Here is a 19,994-nt window from a genome sequence, read left to right as displayed (position 1 = left end):
TAGAGTGCGTAGATACCTTCCCGTTGCTTGGTATTACCATGGATTCTACAATGAACTGGAAAGAACACATAAGTAAATTGATGTCAAAGCTAAGCCGATTCACATATGCACTTGACAAACTTAAAATATCTACTGACATTAAAACGGCTACTTGTGCGTACTATGCCTATGCGTACGCTTGGTTAAAATATGGCATAGTGATGTGGGGAAATAGCGTAGATCTAATACAACTATTTAGACTACAAAAACGCTGCACTAGAATAATAGTTAATATGCCTTTAAGATCGATGGAAAGCTGTAAACAACATTTTATCGAAAAAAAGATACTAACATTGCCATCGATCTATATCATGGAAGCATGCATCTTTGTGAAAAAGAACATCACCCTATTCCCACAATATACACGCGCACAAAACCTACGACTGCGAAATAAACTCGAAAGACCTGCATCAAAATTACAAATGGTTCACTCTGGTCCTTTTGCAATGTGTGTAAAATTGTATAATCATTTACCAGACATTATTAAACATGAATCTGACTTTAACATATTCAAAAATAATTTAAAGACATTCTTGCTGGATAAATGTTTCTACTCTACTCAGGAGTTCTTGCCAGAATTGTAATGTTAGTATTTAGTTATAACTAGGTATCAGCATTCTTTTAGCTTTATTTAAAATTATACAGTCATGTAAATAGCTAATAAATAATTTGTAATTATAATGTTATTTTAAATTTTAATTGTGTGTAAATATTTTTGATTGTATTATAGTTCTTGACCTTTTTTAGTTATTTTAAGTTATGAACATTGATTGTTATTACATATTTTAATTTAATTTGTTTGACATGCCTAGAATTAGTTATTATACGAGTATTAGTTGTTATTTTAGAATAAGAATTGCTGTGCCCTTACAGGGTCCATGTCACTGTACTGGAAATTATTGTAACACCTTTATGTAACAACATGAGGGACCGAGGAAGAAGAAGAAGAACTGTTTATGTCGTCAGGTGACAAGCAAAACTCTCTAATTACTAAAAATAATTAATCAAAAATCAACCTTATTGGAGTAGTAATATGGTTCACAGTGGCTATTACCTTGCGGTGGTAATTAGTGAGTTTTGCTTGTCACCTGACGATGTCAGAGATACAGGTACAGATGTAGTGCATAATTGTTTTCCATCGTATTTTCTCGGAAACGTTCGTATTTGTCATGCTACTTCAATCAACCTCAGTACTTTTTATTCCGAGACTGACTGAAATAACAAGACACGTTCGTACGTTTCCGTCAAAAAACGATGGAAAATGATTATGCACTATAATATATCTATAACGTTTACACAACTGAAACGTTAATTCTAAGTGGAAATACTTTTTATACGTTTCCTTGGTAGACGTTGAACTTGTGGTCCATGGGTTGTCATTTGTCAAGGCATTAAATACTAATAACGTTATTCATAAACGTCTGTTAAAGTTCAGTGGGGCTCGGAAACCGTTTTATTTTTCAAACCGTTTTCGTTCATTCACCCGGAAACGAAAAGAGCTGTTCTATTGAGATACCAGTATATACCAATTATCGAATTTAAACTGTTGTGAGACATACTAACATTGAATAATTTTACGGTTTAGACTCACTTGTTTTTAGTCACTCGCGCGACATGTCTCGGAGAGCCGTGTATCGGCGAGCTGCAGTACGCGATACACGGCCGTCGTGAATGCTGCTCGCACTGTTAGTGCTTGAGAAAGGAGACGTAGGCTCTCCGAAACATGTCGCGCGAGTGACTAAAAACAAGTGAGTCTAAACCGTAAAATTATTCAATATACCAATTAGTTCGCCTTTCGTTTTTGTGGAATGAAATTAACCGGTTAAAATGAAAATATCAAAGCAAGATAGAACGAGTAAGTTATTGGTGTCTCTTTCTCATGTAGCAACTAATTAACCGAGAATCTCCGAAAGCCCAGTAAAGAGTAACCGGTATTATATCGTTCCCCGCGAACCGTTAAAATCAGTTCCCTCTTCTTACCGGTTAGAAGAGAGAACGAATTCTTTTAGTTCACGTTCCAGCAATTAACTGGTTAATATTTAATATAACGGTTTTGGAACGATATTAATTATTTCAATACCGGTTCCGAGCCCTGGTTCAATCTAACAAGATGTTGATAATTATTTATCCGTCGTTTTCACGTTCGTGTTTGCTAGGAAGAGACAACATTTTACATATATTCATATACAATCCAAAACAAAACGTTGTATACTTACATATAACGAAATACTTCATCTTGTGAACTCTGTCAGCACAGTACGGAATACAGTCGAATCGCAGAACTTATATATACAGTTATACACATTAACTTCCTAATGGTATTGTAGTTGTTGTAATTTTTATCTACTCGGTATTCCGTTACTAATTGATTTAATGTAACATACGTACCATCGCCCACTGTAAACTGTACTGGACTTTATATGCCTTTAGCACAGTATAATAAATAGTACTAACGTACAGTATGGACACTCCCTGCCTCCCGTTGAAAGTGCCGCCCACCCGCTCTCGGTTACCTCACAGTTACCGGCTGGCAAGGACGCGACGACGCGGTGCGCAGAGCGGATGCCACGTAAAATATTCAAATATTAAACAAATATTTACAACACCTATCAGGCCCCTGTTTCACCAACGTGACAGGTGCGGCGAATTGTAAAATCACTGTTGCTGACGTCACAGGCATCCATGGGCTACGGTTACCGCTTACCATCGGGCGGGCCGTATTCCTGTTTGCCACCATCATTGTATTATTAAAAAAAACTTTATTATATCGGATAAAAACAGATATTTCTCCTGCGAGGTTTCTGACAATTGTCACAAGAAACACTACAATTGTCACGAAATTCCGACATATAACTCATTACCTGTCAAGAATTACCTACAATTCTTCTAAATCTTTGACAATTGTCAGAAACCTCGCAAGAGAAATATCTGTTTTTATCCGATATAATAAAGTTTTTTTTAATAATACAATGATGGTGGCAAACAGGAATACGGCCCGCCCGATGGTAAGCGGTAACCGTAGCCCATGGATGCCTGTGACGTCAGCAACAGTGATTTTACAATTCGTCGCACCTGTCACCGATGTGAAATTGGGGCCAGATCACACTGAAAACAACACAATATCTATATGAACAAAAAATCATGTTTTTAACTTATTACGTAATATTTTTGTGGCCTGTATTTCCTTACAAAATTTTGTTACTTCGTTTAAACTGATTCAAAATAGGAAACTATTGTATAAATCGAGCTTAGATACCCACCTTACAGCATAATACGATTCTTATTTCTTCCTAATACGCGCAATGAGTTTTGAGTCATTGAGGTCATCGAACTTGACAACAAAATGGCGGGAACCCTAGCACGTCTTATCTCACTCACACAAGCAAGGTACGCGTTCACCTACACGAGCTTAGACTGTGTGCGTAGGAACGAGTTTGTTTCATACATTTGATCGCCAGTGTCCGAGGTGTGCCTTTAGTAATGAGGTCCACCGATGTACAGTTAGTAGTGTTGCTGTTTGTACTTCGTTGTATTTTTATAATAATTAATAATCGATCACGTGTCAGCACCTGGCACGTGTGTACCTGCCGGCCTAGCCAAGGTGACAATCGCTTGCGCTTCGCCATCGAAAAACCGATCAACCACATTAGCTGTTTTTAACTATATTCATGATGTGCTCAACATTATAGACTCTAAACAGCATGCTGTCGGTGTACTTTTGGATATGAGCAAGGCCTATGACAGGGTCAAGCACGATATCTTGCTCAAAAAACTATTCGGTATCGGCGTCAGAGGAATTGCCCACAACTGGTTTTCATCATACCTTACAAACCGTGTACAACTAGTTGAAATAGAGCACTATGATTATACAACGGGTTGGATAAATAGAGTGCAATCACGTGAAGCGAAAGTAACTCAATCCATCCCGCAGGGAAGCGTTCTTGGATGTGTTCTCTTTCTAATATATATAAATGACTTACCAGCAATAATAGACGTCCCCACTACCCTGTTTGCAGATGACATATCTCTTGTCCTACCATGCAAAAACGAAGCCAGCCTACGTAACTTACTGGATTCAGTTTTAACCGACGTCACAACATGGTTAGCTGATCATAACCTACTGGTAAATTTCTCAAAAACCAAGCTTATCGAATTTAGGCCTTATCAACGACGGGCCTTAAATATAGAATACTCTATTGAAGGCACCCCATTAGAGTGCGTAGATACCTTCCCGTTGCTTGGTATTACCATGGATTCTACAATGAACTGGAAAGAACACATAAGTAAATTGATGTCAAAGCTAAGCCGATTCACATATGCACTTGACAAACTTAAAATATCTACTGACATTAAAACGGCTACTTGTGCGTACTATGCCTATGCGTACGCTTGGTTAAAATATGGCATAGTGATGTGGGGAAATAGCGTGGATCTAATACAACTATTTAGACTACAAAAACGCTGCACTAGAATAATAGTTAATATGCCTTTAAGATCGATGGAAAGCTGTAAACAACATTTTATCGAAAAAAAGATACTAACATTGCCATCGATCTATATCATGGAAGCATGCATCTTTGTGAAAAAGAACATCACCCTATTCCCACAATATACACGCGCACAAAACCTACGACTGCGAAATAAACTCGAAAGACCTGCATCAAAATTACAAATGGTTCACTCTGGTCCTTTTGCAATGTGTGTAAAATTGTATAATCATTTACCAGACATTATTAAACATGAATCTGACTTTAACATATTCAAAAATAATTTAAAGACATTCTTGCTGGATAAATGTTTCTACTCTACTCAGGAGTTCTTGCCAGAATTGTAATGTTAGTATTTAGTTATAACTAGGTATCGGCATTTTTTTAGCTTTATTTAAAATTATACAGTCATGTAAATAGCTAATAAATAATTTGTAATTATAATGTTATTTTAAATTTTAATTGTGTGTAAATATTTTTGATTGTATTATAGTTCTTGACCTTTTTTAGTTATTTTAAGTTATGAACATTGATTGTTATTACATATTTTAATTTAATTTGTTTGACATGCCTAGAATTAGTTATTATACGAGTATTAGTTGTTATTTTAGAATAAGAATTGCTGTGCCCTTACAGGGTCCATGTCACTGTACTGGAAATTATTGTAACACCTTTATGTAACAACATGAGGGACCGAGGAAGAAGAAGAAGAACTGTTTATGTCGTCAGGTGACAAGCAAAACTCTCTAATTACTAAAAATAATTAATCAAAAATCAACCTTATTGGAGTAGTAATATGGTTCACAGTGGCTATTACCTTGCGGTGGTAATTAGTGAGTTTTGCTTGTCACCTGACGATGTCAGAGATACAGGTACAGATGTAGTGCATAATTGTTTTCCATCGTATTTTCTCGGAAACGTTCGTATTTGTCATGCTACTTCAATCAACCTCAGTACTTTTTATTCCGAGACTGACTGAAATAACAAGACACGTTCGTACGTTTCCGTCAAAAAACGATGGAAAATGATTATGCACTATAATATATCTATAACGTTTACACAACTGAAACGTTAATTCTAAGTGGAAATACTTTTTATACGTTTCCTTGGTAGACGTTGAACTTGTGGTCCATGGGTTGTCATTTGTCAAGGCATTAAATACTAATAACGTTATTCATAAACGTCTGTTAAAGTTCAGTGGGGCTCGGAAACCGTTTTATTTTTCAAACCGTTTTCGTTCATTCACCCGGAAACGAAAAGAGCTGTTCTATTGAGATACCACTATATACCAATTATCGAATTTAAACTGTTGTGAGACATACTAACATTGAATAATTTTACGGTTTAGACTCACTTGTTTTTAGTCACTCGCGCGACATGTCTCGGAGAGCCGTGTATCGGCGAGCTGCAGTACGCGATACACGGCCGTCGTGAATGCTGCTCGCACTGTTAGTGCTTGAGAAAGGAGACGTAGGCTCTCCGAAACATGTCGCGCGAGTAACTAAAAACAAGTGAGTCTAAACAGTAAAATTATTCAATATACCAATTAGTTCGCCTTTCGTTTTTGTGGAATGAAATTAACCGGTTAAAATGAAAATATCAAAGCAAGATAGAACGAGTAAGTTATTGGTGTCTCTTTCTCATGTAGCAACTAATTAACCGAGAATCTCCGAAAGCCGAGTAAAGAGTAACCGGTATTATATCGTTCCCCGCGAACCGTTTAAATCAGTTCCCTCTTCTTACCGGTTAGAAGAGAGAACGAATTCTTTTAGTTCACGTTCCAGCAATTAACTGGTTAATATTTAATATAACGGTTTTGGAACGATATTAATTATTTCAATACCGGTTCCGAGCCCTGGTTCAAACTAACAAGATGTTGATAATTATTTATCCGTCGTTTTCACGTTCGTGTTTGCTAGGAAGAGACAACATTTTACATATATTCATATAAAATCCAAAACAAAACGTTGTATACTTACATATAACGAAATACTTCATCTTGTGAACTCTGTCAGCACAGTACGGAATACAGTCGAATCGCAGAACTTATATATACAGTTATACACATTAACTTCCTAATGGTATTGTAGTTGTTGTAATTTTTATCTACTCGGTATTCCGTTACTAATTGATTTAATGTAACATACGTACCATCGCCCACTGTAAACTGTACTGGACTTTATATACCTTTAGCACAGTATAATAAATAGTACTAACGTACAGTATGGACACTCCCTGCCTCCCGTTGAAAGTGCCGCCCACCCGCTCTCGGTTACCTCACAGTTACCGGCTGGCAAGGACGCGACGACGCGGTGCGCAGAGCGGATGCCACGTAAAATATTCAAATATTAAACAAATTTTTACAAAACCTATCAGGCCCCAATTTCACCACGGTGACAGGTGCGACAATTGTAAAACATCACTGTTGCTGACGTCACAGGCATCCATGGGCTACGGTTACCGCTTACCATCGGGCGGGCCGTATTCCTGTTTGTCACCATCATTGTATTATTTAAAAAAACTTTATTATATCGGAAAAAAACAGATATTTCTCTTGCTAAGTTTATGACAATTGTCACAAGAAACACGACAATTGTCACGAAATTCCGACATATAACTCATTTCCTGTCAAGATTCACCGACAATTCTACAAATATCAAATATGTCGACTAGAAAAAATTATTCTTGTTTCACAATATAATTGTAATACATACAATTGTAGCAAAATGCCTGTCATGTTTGTAAGTATTTCTATAGAAAATATTTTATAAAATTGTAATATGTCACCTGTCGCTTGACAATTGTCGCTCGACATATGTCACTGACAATTGTAGCCGTGGTGAAATTGGAGCCAGATCACTCTGAAAACAACACAATATCTATATGAACAAAGAATCATGTTTTTAACTTATTACGTAATAATTGTGTGGCCTGAACTTCCTTTCAAAAATTTTGTTACTTCGTTTAAACCGATTCAAAATAGGAAACTATTGTATAAATCGAGCTTAGATACCCACCTTACAGCATAATACGATTCTTATTTCTTCCTAATACGCGCAATGAGTTTTGAGTCATTGAGGTCATCGAACTTGACAACAAAATGGCGGGAACCCTAGCACGTCTTATCTCACTCACACAAGCAAGGTGCGCGTTCACCTACACGAGCTTAGACTGTGTGCGTAGGAACGAGTTTGTTTCATACATTTGATCGCCAGTGTCCGAGGTGTGCCTTTAGTAATAAGGTCCACCGATGTACAGTTAGTAGTGTTGCTGTTTGTACTTCGTTGTGTTATTATAATAATTAATAATCGATCACGTGTCAGCACCTGGCACGTGTGTACCTGCCGGCCTAGCCAAGGTGACAATCGCTTGTGCTTCGCCAGTGAATCGCTTTGTGTCTCTCTATCACTCCTCCATATTAGTGTGTGACAGTTGCGTTTCGATCGCTACGGAGCGTAAGAGATTGGTATGTTGTTCAACTGGGCCCATAGACTAGGAATCTTCTAGACCAGCGTCCCGATCCCGTGCCGTAAGTAATTGGTCCGTTCAAAGACACGGACGTCACACAAAGACACTTTCAACTCGAAAATGGAGTAAAACTACCGTATGCGTGGCAGAGGGGGTAGAGCTACTATGCTCAGTCTGGAGAATGTCTTGTCTGTGACTGGGCCTGAGGGTGAGGGCCTACCGCGAACTACGTTCTCTGTCGCACTTGTAAATTCGAACGTAAGTGTGACAGGGAGGCAACACGTCGAACGTGGTTAGCAGTAGGCTCCCTGGGCCGTCGGACGCCCCAGGTATCACTGGAGCGACATGGTGGAGGCGGAATCAGCCTCATGCATGACTTTTCAAAAAAAAAAAAATTATATCGTTTGAACGCCGGAAAAAATAATAAATCTTTTATAAACCTTCCAATAATATTATTAAAAAATATTTTAAATGTTGAATAATTTAGAGCGGTTAAAACGCTCATAATTTTTGATGAAAATTCGACAGAACCATAGAGAAATATAGTAAGACAAGAGTGCTCACTCCATACATCAGGTTTGGTACCAAAAAGACTAATATTTTCATAGTCGACATCTAGCATCGAGTAGCGGAATTATCAGCACTGCTAAGTAGCAGTAGTAGTACTGTCAAAAATAGATGTAGCACCGACCGGAAAGTCTTATGTTGTTGAGAATATGACAGAACTGATGACGTCAAAAACGCCACTGACCTGTAACCTCAGCTGATCCACCGTTAAAAGATACTCCTCTTCTATTTATTAGACCTGAAATGAATCGAGAATTAACATGCATAAGCACATTTAACTGTGGAAGAGCAGGGTTTTCTGTCATCTGTATCATTTATACCAAAAAAAGATACATAGTTTGAAAATAGTGAATAGAATCAGGCGTTACTTTGCGGAAATCCATACTAATTAAAACCAAAATATTACTTTGCTAATCCGCGAAAAGATAACGTGCTAGTCAATCAGTGCTAACCCGTTATACTTTACTTGCGTATTTTTACATGCAATTAATATTCCCACCCTCCCACCGCAAAAATAAATACGCAAATAAATATAACAAACCACCACCAAAAGAATAAACCTCGACACGTGTTTCGCCTCTCTACGAGGCATCCTCAGGAGTTGTTGACGGTCTGACGCCCGGCAACGGAATGACCTGTCTAGAATGGTCGGCCATATTTATACCTTGACCACTCCCCCTACCGTGCAAGTGTGAGTGAGATGGAAAAATTCGTAATAACGGCGATGACGCAACATTCAATTGTTCGTTAAGAATCATGCCCCTATTGTTGTACCTAATTATTTCCAGTTGTTCCAGAACACCCAAACGCAATCCCTTTTCGCAAACATGTAAAATATCAAAAGAATGATTCTCAGATAAAGTGTGACCTGTATCTAATAAGTGCTTTGCAAAATTGGACTTCTCTGGATGGTTATGTCTATATGACGCAACATGCTCTTTATACCTAGTGGTGAAACTACGGCCCGTTTGCCCCACATACACTTTATTGCAATCGTCACAGGTAAGCTTATAAACTCCAGACTTTTTCCCATTCTCGATCTTATCTTTGCCATTGCAAAGCTTTGAGTGCAAAGTATTATTTGTCTTAAAGGCCACAGGAATGTCGTTAGACTTCAAAATCAACAACACAACAGGCATCAGTTCAAAATTTACCGTAAGCCTACACATACCGATACAGTTATCCCGGCTTCTTCCACGCATCCGTGGCAGCATAAGTTGGCTGCTTTTCATTGTTATGTGCATAGAATGTTGACTGTGCCTCTTTCTGATGAACACTATCAGATTGAATTAAATAATATTTATCACTTAGCAGTTTCGAATGGTTACGATAAGTCTGTTGTGGATGGTATCATCAGGAAAAAGCGGAATAGTATGGTCAACACTATGTTGTATGCGGCACGATCCTCTGAACCGATTAAAAAATATAAAGCGAGCATAACTTATGTTGGCAAGTTGTCTGATGCAATTTACAAAATTTTGAAGTCTAACGACATTCCTGTGGCCTTTAAGACAAATAATACTTTGCACTCAAAGCTTTGCAATGGCAAAGATAAGATCGAGAATGGGAAAAAGTCTGGAGTTTATAAGCTTACCTGTGACGATTGCAATAAAGTGTATGTGGGGCAAACGGGCCGTAGTTTCACCACTAGGTATAAAGAGCATGTTGCGTCATATAGACGTAACCATCCAGAGAAGTCCAATTTTGCAAAGCACTTATTAGATACAGGTCACACTTTATCTGAGAATCATTCTTTTGATATTTTATATGTTTGCGAAAAGGGATTGCGTTTGGGTGTTCTGGAACAACTGGAAATAATTAGGTACAACAATAGGGGCATGATTCTTAACGAACAATTGAATGTTGCGTCATCGCCGTTATTACGAATTTTTCCATCTCACTCACACTTGCACGGTAGGGGGAGTGGTCAAGGTATAAATATGGCCGACCATTCTAGACAGGTCATTCCGTTGCCGGGCGTCAGACCGTCAACAACTCCTGAGGATGCCTCGTAGAGAGGCGAAACACGTGTCGAGGTTTATTCTTTTGGTGGTGGTTTGTTTATATTTATTTGCGTATTTATTTTTGCGGTGGGAGGGTGGGAATATTAATTGCATGTAAAAATACGCAAGTAAGTATAACGGGTTAGCACTGATTGACTAGCACGTTATCTTTTCGCGGATTAGCAAAGTAATATTTTGGTTTTAATTACATAGTTTGAGTAAGATGCGTAAAATCTAAGACAATATCGTGCTTCGAATTTAATAGTTAAACGAGATGGCCCTGCACAGCCCCATACATTTTGCGGTAACTCTGATTGTCAAAAAAAAGTAGGTATCGCCATCTATTCGACGATAGGCAAAACGTATCGTGCCATCTTTTCGAGCGATAGCGCCATACTTTTCGCCTACTCTCGACTACATAATTTACTTAGACAATATTCCTCTATTTCAAATTCTCTTTGATATGGCGCAGTACAACGCCATCTGTTTTGGATGTCATACTAAGGGGCACGTTTTTTTCTTAGATTTCACCTCTCTATTACAATCAATTCTCTTTGTATAACATTGTATCTATTGTATAGCATTAATAATTAGTATATTATAAATAGAGACATTATTTTATGTACTTTGAATTTTTTAAGCCTTATCTAGCGAAATCTACAGCTCACACTAGTGGCCACTAGTAACTAATTGAGGCTTGTAGCCCATTATGAATAAATTATGTCTTTTTGCCATTATTTTTGTGTATATTATTGTTTTATTTATTAACCCTTCGTATGTAAAGCACTGATCAGTGCGAACGAATTTAACCACTTTCCAGGCATAGTAGGATTTATCGACCACACATACGCACCAATAGAACTTCAACTTTAGCCTTCCGATTTAAGGTTCAAATTAGATTGGAGTTTCGGGAACTGTGACTTGCCTTCAAATCAAAGAGAATAGATAGTATAGAGGGGTCCTGTCACAAATTTAAATTTTGTAAATTTTGTAGTCACAGTAAATTTACTGCCATCTATCGACACACGACTAAAACTCAAAATGAAAACGTATACAATTATCAAAAAATGTATATAGGCACGTTTTTTCCTTAGACTTTATTCATCTCATACGAAGTTACATATGTCTTTGCTTCAAATGAATCATCAAAGCTGGATTAATTGGGATATATATTATATGGATTTTTTGGGTATATATTGTAGATTGGTGCGGCCTGGAAAAGGGTTAAACCTTTTGTATTAAACTATGGAATTAAATCCGTGCGTACTGCATGATCAATTGATCACTGATCAATGTTTAGACATACGAAGGGTTAAAGATGTTTGTGCTTATCATATACATATATCTGTTTCATACCTAAACCAAAGACATATGTAACTTCGTATAAGATGAATAAAGTCTAAAGAAAAAACGTGCCTCGGAAATCAAGAAAAAGTCATTCTCGGATAGATGGCGCACACACCTTTAGCCTATGCTCGGCTAGATGGCGCGACGACACCGTTTCATATTCAACAATTTTAACACATAGATATCACTGATATCAGTGAATGAACATGGGTCAAAATGATAAAAAAATAATAAAATCATTTATCCATGTATACAGGAATTTGACGACGGACCTTTCCGGAAATGGGGGATAGTTTAGCCTTAGCTCTATATTTTCTCCATAAAAACTATGTTAATATGGGCAACCGTTTCTAAATTATGGCCTTTTAAACATCCATGCAAAAAACTACTTTGTTCTAACCCTAACAGGTGACAGGGTCAATGAAATTACTTGTAAACAATCGTTAGACGACAGGTATGTTAAGTTTTACGCCTTAGGTAGGTTTTCATAGGTCTCCTGGCTACTCGGTAAGAATCGTCGCAGGATTTATGTAAGCGATTCTAAGCGTATGGCTCCCCTTGTTTAGACTCGGCCACGGGCTGCATCATGCATTGTAAGAGGTGGAGGAACATTTGAACGCCGTATGTGAATGTGAACATACTGTTAGATATGGTGAAAACTAATAAAGATCTTAATTGATATCAATATTTTCGCACTTATTTCATGAATTTAAGTATTTGACATATTTATGCATCATTCATGCATTAGTGTGATTACGTCAACGCTCGGAAATAAACGTTGATAATCGCCGAGTTTTCCCGACAGCGATTCCTTTAAACATGCTTTCTCAATCTAACCACACTATGGTATAGGGTTATCACCACAGTTAAAAAGTAGTGAATTTGTTATTTTTAATTTTTATTTAATTCGTGATTCTGGCCCTTACTAATCTATTCTATATCACTTAAACGACGCTATATTTCCGGGAAGGTCTTTCGTGACGTTCCACCCTGTATACATGGCAGTATGGCGATAGATGGCAGTAAATTTACTGTGACTACAAAATTTACTATGACAGGACCCCTCTATACTATCTATTTTCTTTGCCTACACCTACTGATGCGCCGCTGCCGTCAAAAAGTTTCCAAAATTTCCAAGTTTCCACATGGAAAAATTTCGGACACTTTTTATATTTTTTTACGGGGTACGAAATTTTCCAAAATGAAAGTTTCCTTTGTATCCCGTGAAATTTTCCTGAAATTTCCGATAAAATTTTAGAAACTTTCCGCACATCGCACATCTGTACTAATATTTATGGTAAGGTGAAAACTGTCGGATAATTCCGAAAAGAGACTTTTATTATGATGGAATTTTGGGTGATTTTCATCTGAATTTCGCAATTATCCGAATTTCGGAATTACCCGAGTAAACCAGTCGCCACCAGATATATCGGAGCGGGCAAGGTGCTCACGAATATGTGAGCCGCCTCTATTGTCAAGGCGTTAGAGTGCTTGTTCAGATATTGTGAGCAGGGATGTTGCGAATATTCGCATCTGCATCCGCGGAACGTCCGCATTATTGTCAACATCCGCATCCGCATAAAATCGATGCGGAGCTCATGCGGATGCGGATGTCGACCAAGTCGGTAACAGGAACGTCTTAGCGGCGCCGTAAGTGCTAGGTAATTTCGTCATTATATACATATAACGAAATCGTCTAGATCCCGAAAAGTCGGCCAAATTACTGTATATTAAATAAAACGCACCTATATTCTTGCTTAAATACTAAACGTTTCGTTTTTTTTAAATATAAATTACTAAAAATGTAATATTTGACGTTTTTTAAGTACCGAATCTTGACATCCGTATCCGCATCCGCATTCGCGGATGTGAGGCTTAAAATATCCGCATCCGCATACGCGGAAGTCAAAAAATCTGCATCCGCAACATCCCTGATTGTGAGTAACTTGGCCGCTCCTATATATCTGATGGCGACTGTATATCGTCGGGTGACAAGCAAAACTCACTAAGTATTATTATCAAAAAATTAAAGTAACAATGCACTTTATTACACTTGTAACACGGTTTATTGTCCAATAATTTCAATGATGTTAGTTAGTGACTTTTGCTTGTCACCCGACGATATTATCTTTACCTTTATTCGAAAACGGACTTCCTGTAACTTGTGTCTCAGTGTGATATAGCGTTGGGCCACCTAGTTGCTTCATATCTGAAAAATGAAATTATAATTCACAATCAACGAACTAGAATAACTTTACTATGAAGTATTTGAACAAATTAAATTATTTTTCAGATAATATTTTAATTTGTTTCAGGCACCTGCCGCGATAGCAGAGGACGCTGGTTCGATTCCAGCCTGGGGCACTGGAGGCCTTGGTCACTTTTTCTTAGTATATGACATTTATTTAATTTTATAATTTATATAGTAGTGTTTCTACTTGATAAAAACAAATTAAAATATTATCTGAAAAATAATTTAATTTGTTCAAATACTTCATAGTATTGATTGGCAGCGCCATCTCTCTCGCTAGCTCGGTATCATCATGAGAATGATCCAGATAGAAGGTTCGAACCATACTGTTCTACCTTAGAGATGGCCAGGGGGCGCCACAAGCCTTCAGTAGGAAGTGCATATACTTGGAAAATTTGACTAATGTCGCTGTGGCCCGGTGGCCGAGTGGTTCAGGCACCTGCCGCGATAGCAGAGGACGCTGGTTCGATTCCAGCCTGGGGCACTGGAGGCCTTGGTCACTTTTTCTTAGTATATGACATTTATTTAATTTTAGAATAACTTTAGATGTCAAAAATGACCACGTGAATAGGCTTGATGGCAAATTTTTATTATTGTCCTTTCCACATCTCGGGACCATGGGGTCCCGGACTTTTGGGAGGCGTGCATGGGGCCGAAGCCAACAGCGCAGAGGCCCTTTAAGACAGTTTAATCTAAAAGCAAGGGATACACGTGGCGGATATTATCCCCGAGAGCACAATATGATACATCCGGAGATGGTCCCCGCCAGGTGCAAAGACTATTGAAGTGCAGCACTTTTGTGCTGCGATGGAAACCAAGGTCATGGGCTATTGATTTGAATGTTGGATGGACTGGATATCGGGCTATGGGAGGAGACTAGCGGACACCTGCCGTGACAATCAGTCTCAAAATTGTATAAGACAGGTGGTGACTCGCCAACTCATTGAGTGGGCTCCGCAATGGCCGGACGCACAGTGCGACAACAGGGCAACACTTTGGAGTGGCTGTGAGGTTGTCGAGAGGTGAGTCTGCGGTAGCCAGATCCCGGTAATCCGTTCAGCAGGCCGCCGGCGTTATGACATTTTACACTTCCAACCTGGAGCATAGGTCCCGCTCTTGCGACTCCACTCTGGCCGGCCAGTCAAGGCAAGCACAGAGGCGAGGGCCAGATGAAAGTGCCCTCTGGAATAGGGGTCCGCGGTGTCGCCACAAACCGTCAGCTCGCCACAAGCTGCCCCCGCGGGGTTATTATTACTATTATTAGTAGGTATCAGTCAATCAGTTTTGTTTTTAGGATCAAATGTCTTAATGGGACCCATTGCATTAAAGCAATACAAAAGTCAGAAATGATAGTCAAAGTCCGACAGTCGTACTTCACTCGAGAAACGATCCTAACAAAACGATAAGTGAATGTGACGTCACTAGGGAATGCAATCTCGCACCAAGATTGGCGATTCGAGATCTCGCACGAAAAATCTGAATCGAGATAAGGTGTTCCGAGATCTCGACCGTCACACTTTCGAGATCGAGATTAATCTCGACGAGATCGAGATTTGACAAAGTTATTAAAAAGTGTTATTTTGAGCAAAAATCTCTAAGAATTCCATATATACTATGTACTTATTTAGAGTACGTCATGTTTTATTTTGAAGATAAAAACACCAAATATAATCAATATTTAATAAAAAACAACTTTTATTAAAAAAAAGTATATATGTAGCTCTAATTTGCATGTAATTATGAAAAAGTGGTAATAATTATTTTTAATTACTTATACAAAATTGTAAGCAGAGGCAGTAACATGCTCAGTTGATATTTTTGACAAGCATTCAGCAACTTACAAAAAAAATGTAGGGTAAGCGAGCAAAAATCATAAATAATGGTGACTGCGAACGTTAAGTTCGTCCGATTTTTCCGCACATAGCCCGCCACAGTGCTGTTATCGTCAGCTAAAGCCGGCCGCACACAATAGCACTGCCTGAACAACATGCATCTAAGGTCAAAAAGATTACTCAAAACAAAGTAATTCACACGGATCAATCTTTCAATCTCGTTCGAGATCTCGAAAATATTAATCGAGATCTCGACCCACATTGCTAAAATCGAGATTTCCTGTCAACGAGATGGAATCTCGAAAATTCGTGCGAGATCTCGCAAGACCTCGAAATTGCGAGATCGAGATTGCATTCCCTTGACGTCACCGACCAACTGAGAACCCATTTTAGTATAGAATGGATATCCAGAAAATTGCGATTTTGTCGGTGAAATATTGCGTTTATGTATATAGTTGCTATACAATCTAATTTTTAGGGTTCCGTACCCAAAGGGTAAAACGGGACCCTATTACTAAGACTCCGCTGTCCGTCCTTCCGTCCGTCCGTCTGTCACCAGGCTGTATCTCACGAACCGTGATAGCTAGACAGTTGAAATTTTCACAGATGATGTATTTCTGTTGCCGCTATAACAACAAATACTAAAAACAGAATAAAATAAAGATTTAAGTGGGGCTCCCATACAACAAACGTGATTTTTGACCGAAGTTAAGCAACGTCGGGCGGGGTCAGTACTTGGATGGGTGACCGTTTTTTTTTGCCGTTTTTTGCATTGTGGTACGGAACCCTTCGTGCGCGAGTCCGACTCGCACTTGCCCGGTTTTGATAAAATGTATGGAAGTGAATGGTAACTTGACTCTTCCATGACATAAGTGTCATACGATAAGTCTTTTCTCCTTTTTCAATAAGGGTAACATTCCATTTCTGACCGCAGCTGCACTACTAGTACGAACGCGTCGGTGTTATTGTCAATTTCTATAGTAAAATGAATGGTAGTGCTGCTGTCGTTGGAAATGGACTGTCACCTTAAATCACAAAAACTGGCAACTTACCGCTGACACTTGTGTCAACAGACTGACATTTCTTTTTCACAACTGATAATCCGTACGTTGCTGAAAGAAAAATAATGCATATGAATCTTCTGACTGCCATTCGTCATTCGAAACTATCAGATTCTCCCCCACAAACATGTTCTTGGGCTGGCAATGTGCCGGACGAGGTTAATAATAGTACATTACGATACAAGTGCGAAAAGTAGGGAATTTGCAACGAGTGGCGATAAATTGAAACACGACCGAATTGCCCTTTCGCACGCGTATTGTACAACGTTTTACAGTACATATGGCCCTTTAAATGTTCTATATAGGCACGTATTGTGCAGATTACAGCACTAGGGCGGTAAAGTAGCACCACATGTACAGTCACCTGCAATAATATGTTACTCTTCGAAGGCAGCAAAAATATGTGGCACGCTCTTATAGCTCTACAAATCAGATCGTGTCAGATATTTTTGCGGCCTTCGTTGTGTGACATATACTGTAAAATCATATATTAACCTTTCTTGAAAGCATGTTTAATGGTTTTTTATGATACTTGTGTACTTACTATGTTAGTCATTACACGCAATTACTAGTTCACAAGGCCATATTGTACGGTAAGTAATACGAAATTTATTAAAGACTAGAAAACTTTCCCAAAGTATCAAAATATAGATTTCGATTTATTTATTTCATAATATGAAATTACATTATAAATGATTTCAAGCTAATCTATACGAATTTATATCATCATCGTCAACTATTTATGTTATACAAATGTCAATACAGATTAAAATCATCATCAAATATCAATAGCAAAATAAATTCATCACAAAGTCAAATAACTATTGGGAAATAAATATACAATGTCAAATAATAGCATAATTACGGAAAAGATGTCAATATGGCTACTTTATACCTAGGTATCTCGTAATGATGGTCAAATATATCCCAATTAGTTAAGTTTTAGTGATACATTTGAGGATGAGTCACATTTTGCGAAAGTCCTATTTAATTTGAACCTTAAGTAGGAGCGTTTAGATTGAAATTGTATTACCACATAGGTCGATAAATCTTAATATACCTGGAAAAGGGTTGCCAGGGGTTTCCAATCTTTTTCAGCCCGCGGCGCACTTGCAAGTTTAAACCTAGCTAGGCTATTCGAAATAGATAGGTAACATGATGAGGAGGATTGCCTCACGGCGCCCCTCTTTTGGCTCCTCTACACGATGGTCCAGCGCTGCACCAGCGAGATGGCCATGCGATGGTTTAGAGCACGCACTATGGAATGGGCCACGTGTAGATGCGTACGCGCCATCGCCGGCCCATTACCTTTTATGTGCGGACGAAAAACCGACACCGTGGCCATCCCATCGCCATCCCGCCGCGCCATAAGCCATCCGACATCCCTACCCTCTACACCAGTGGTGGGCAAACTTTCTTCATGGGAAGCCAGAAAGTTTAGAAAATTTAAGTGGAGGGCCAGAATTGTAGCCAAAATTTATTTTGATTTGTGATAAATTGATAATCGTGGGCCACTGCCACATAATAATCATTTCATAGGACCGGCGGCGGGCCGGATAAAATCCATTCGCGGGTCGCAGATGGCCCGCGGGCCGTACTTTGCCCACCACTGCTCTACAGGTTGGCGCATCTTAGTGGGCCAGTATGATGGCCCATCGTGTAGAGGAGCCCATTTGGGAACCCCTGGGTTAAGTAACATTATTACGAACCTGCCGCTGCGTCTCGTAATGTGTTGAAATGTCGTCTTTTCGACACTTTCGATGTGGCAGTTGCCACGGTGGCCTTGGAGTTAATTTGCGTTCCTAAAAGATAAAGTACAGATGTAGTGCATAATTGTTTTCCATCATATTTTCTCGGAAACGTTCGTATTTGTCATGCTACTTCAGTCAACGTCAGTACTTTTTGTACCGAGACTGACTGAAATAGGAAGACACGTTCGCACGTTTCCGTGAAAATACGAAGGAAAATAATTATGCACTACATAGTCTATATAAATAAACGACGCTTTGCATAAGGAATTTCGTACATTGACCCGTCTGTTCCTATCTCTGTCGCACGCGCGTAATGTTATTGCCGTCTCGCCAATTAGTGTAGTAAATAAAGGTAGTTTGGACCCCGCAGTAATTCCTCTGCCAGAAAAAACTTTACAATATGATAAAGTATCAATAAATAAAAAGTATTGTATAAATTTCCAAAGAATAATAATAATAGTATTTAAGTAAATACCTAAAGTCTTAAATCGTTAATATCTTTTTACGGAAAAATGCTCCGTTCAAACTTTCGTCTTCACCGGACATATTCATGTAACGTATTGCAACAATATATAAAATATCAAACAAAATATCCCAGCAGAAATACCAATAACTTATTTGGTAAAAAAATTTTGGACGGAATTACTCGGTTAAATATATAAACAGATTTGTATTTTTACGTATAAATACCTAACTTAGGAGTGTTTTTAGGGTTCCGTACCTTAAAAGGAAAAAACGGAACCCTTATAGGATCACTCGTGCGTCTGTCTGTCTGTTTGTCACAGCCTATTTTCTCGGAAACTACGGGACCAATTATGTTGAAATTTGGTACACATATGTAAATTAGGAACCCAAAGATGGACATATTTTTTTATAATTTTAAAAAACATAGGTTCGAAGTTATTTAAGAAAATACAAATAGCCAAAAAATGACCATTCCCCCCTGTATCTCCGAAACTACTGGGTCTAAAATTTTGAAAAAAATACACAAAATAGTTCTTCACCTATAAATGACAGGAAAACCTATTAGAAATGTGCAGTCAAGCGTGAGTCGGAATTATGTACGGAACCCTAGAAACGCGAGTCAGACTCGCACTTGGCCGGTTTTTTTTTGATATTTATATGTTAGTTTCGGCTCATACTATACAATAACCAAGCAAAATTTCATCGACTGAGAAATTAATGCAT

At 38.4% G+C, this 19,994-nt stretch overlaps 1 protein-coding gene and 1 long non-coding RNA gene across 2 annotated transcripts in view; both read right to left on the bottom strand.

The window, feature by feature from the left end:
• Positions 1-19,994, bottom strand: part of LOC134793413 (uncharacterized) — a 200,927-nt gene that overhangs the window by 136,251 nt on the left and 44,682 nt on the right. The window lies entirely within an intron of this gene.
• The window catches only part of LOC134793867 (uncharacterized), a 73,221-nt gene that overhangs the window by 39,219 nt on the left and 14,008 nt on the right, over positions 1-19,994 (bottom strand). The window contains exons 7-9 of the mRNA XM_063765581.1: positions 18,765-18,857; positions 17,047-17,106; positions 14,046-14,120 (exon numbers count right to left, since the gene is read on the bottom strand). Of these exons, the coding sequence (XP_063621651.1) occupies positions 14,046-14,120; positions 17,047-17,106; positions 18,765-18,857 (228 nt within the window). The remainder of the gene's footprint in view (positions 1-14,045; positions 14,121-17,046; positions 17,107-18,764; positions 18,858-19,994) is intronic.

The sequence above is a fragment of the Cydia splendana genome, chromosome 9 (assembly GCF_910591565.1).
Source record: "Cydia splendana chromosome 9, ilCydSple1.2, whole genome shotgun sequence".
Classification (NCBI taxonomy): Eukaryota; Metazoa; Arthropoda; class Insecta; order Lepidoptera; family Tortricidae; genus Cydia; species Cydia splendana.
Note: the sequence above shows the minus strand (reverse complement) of the source record. Positions and strands in the feature narration are given on the sequence as shown.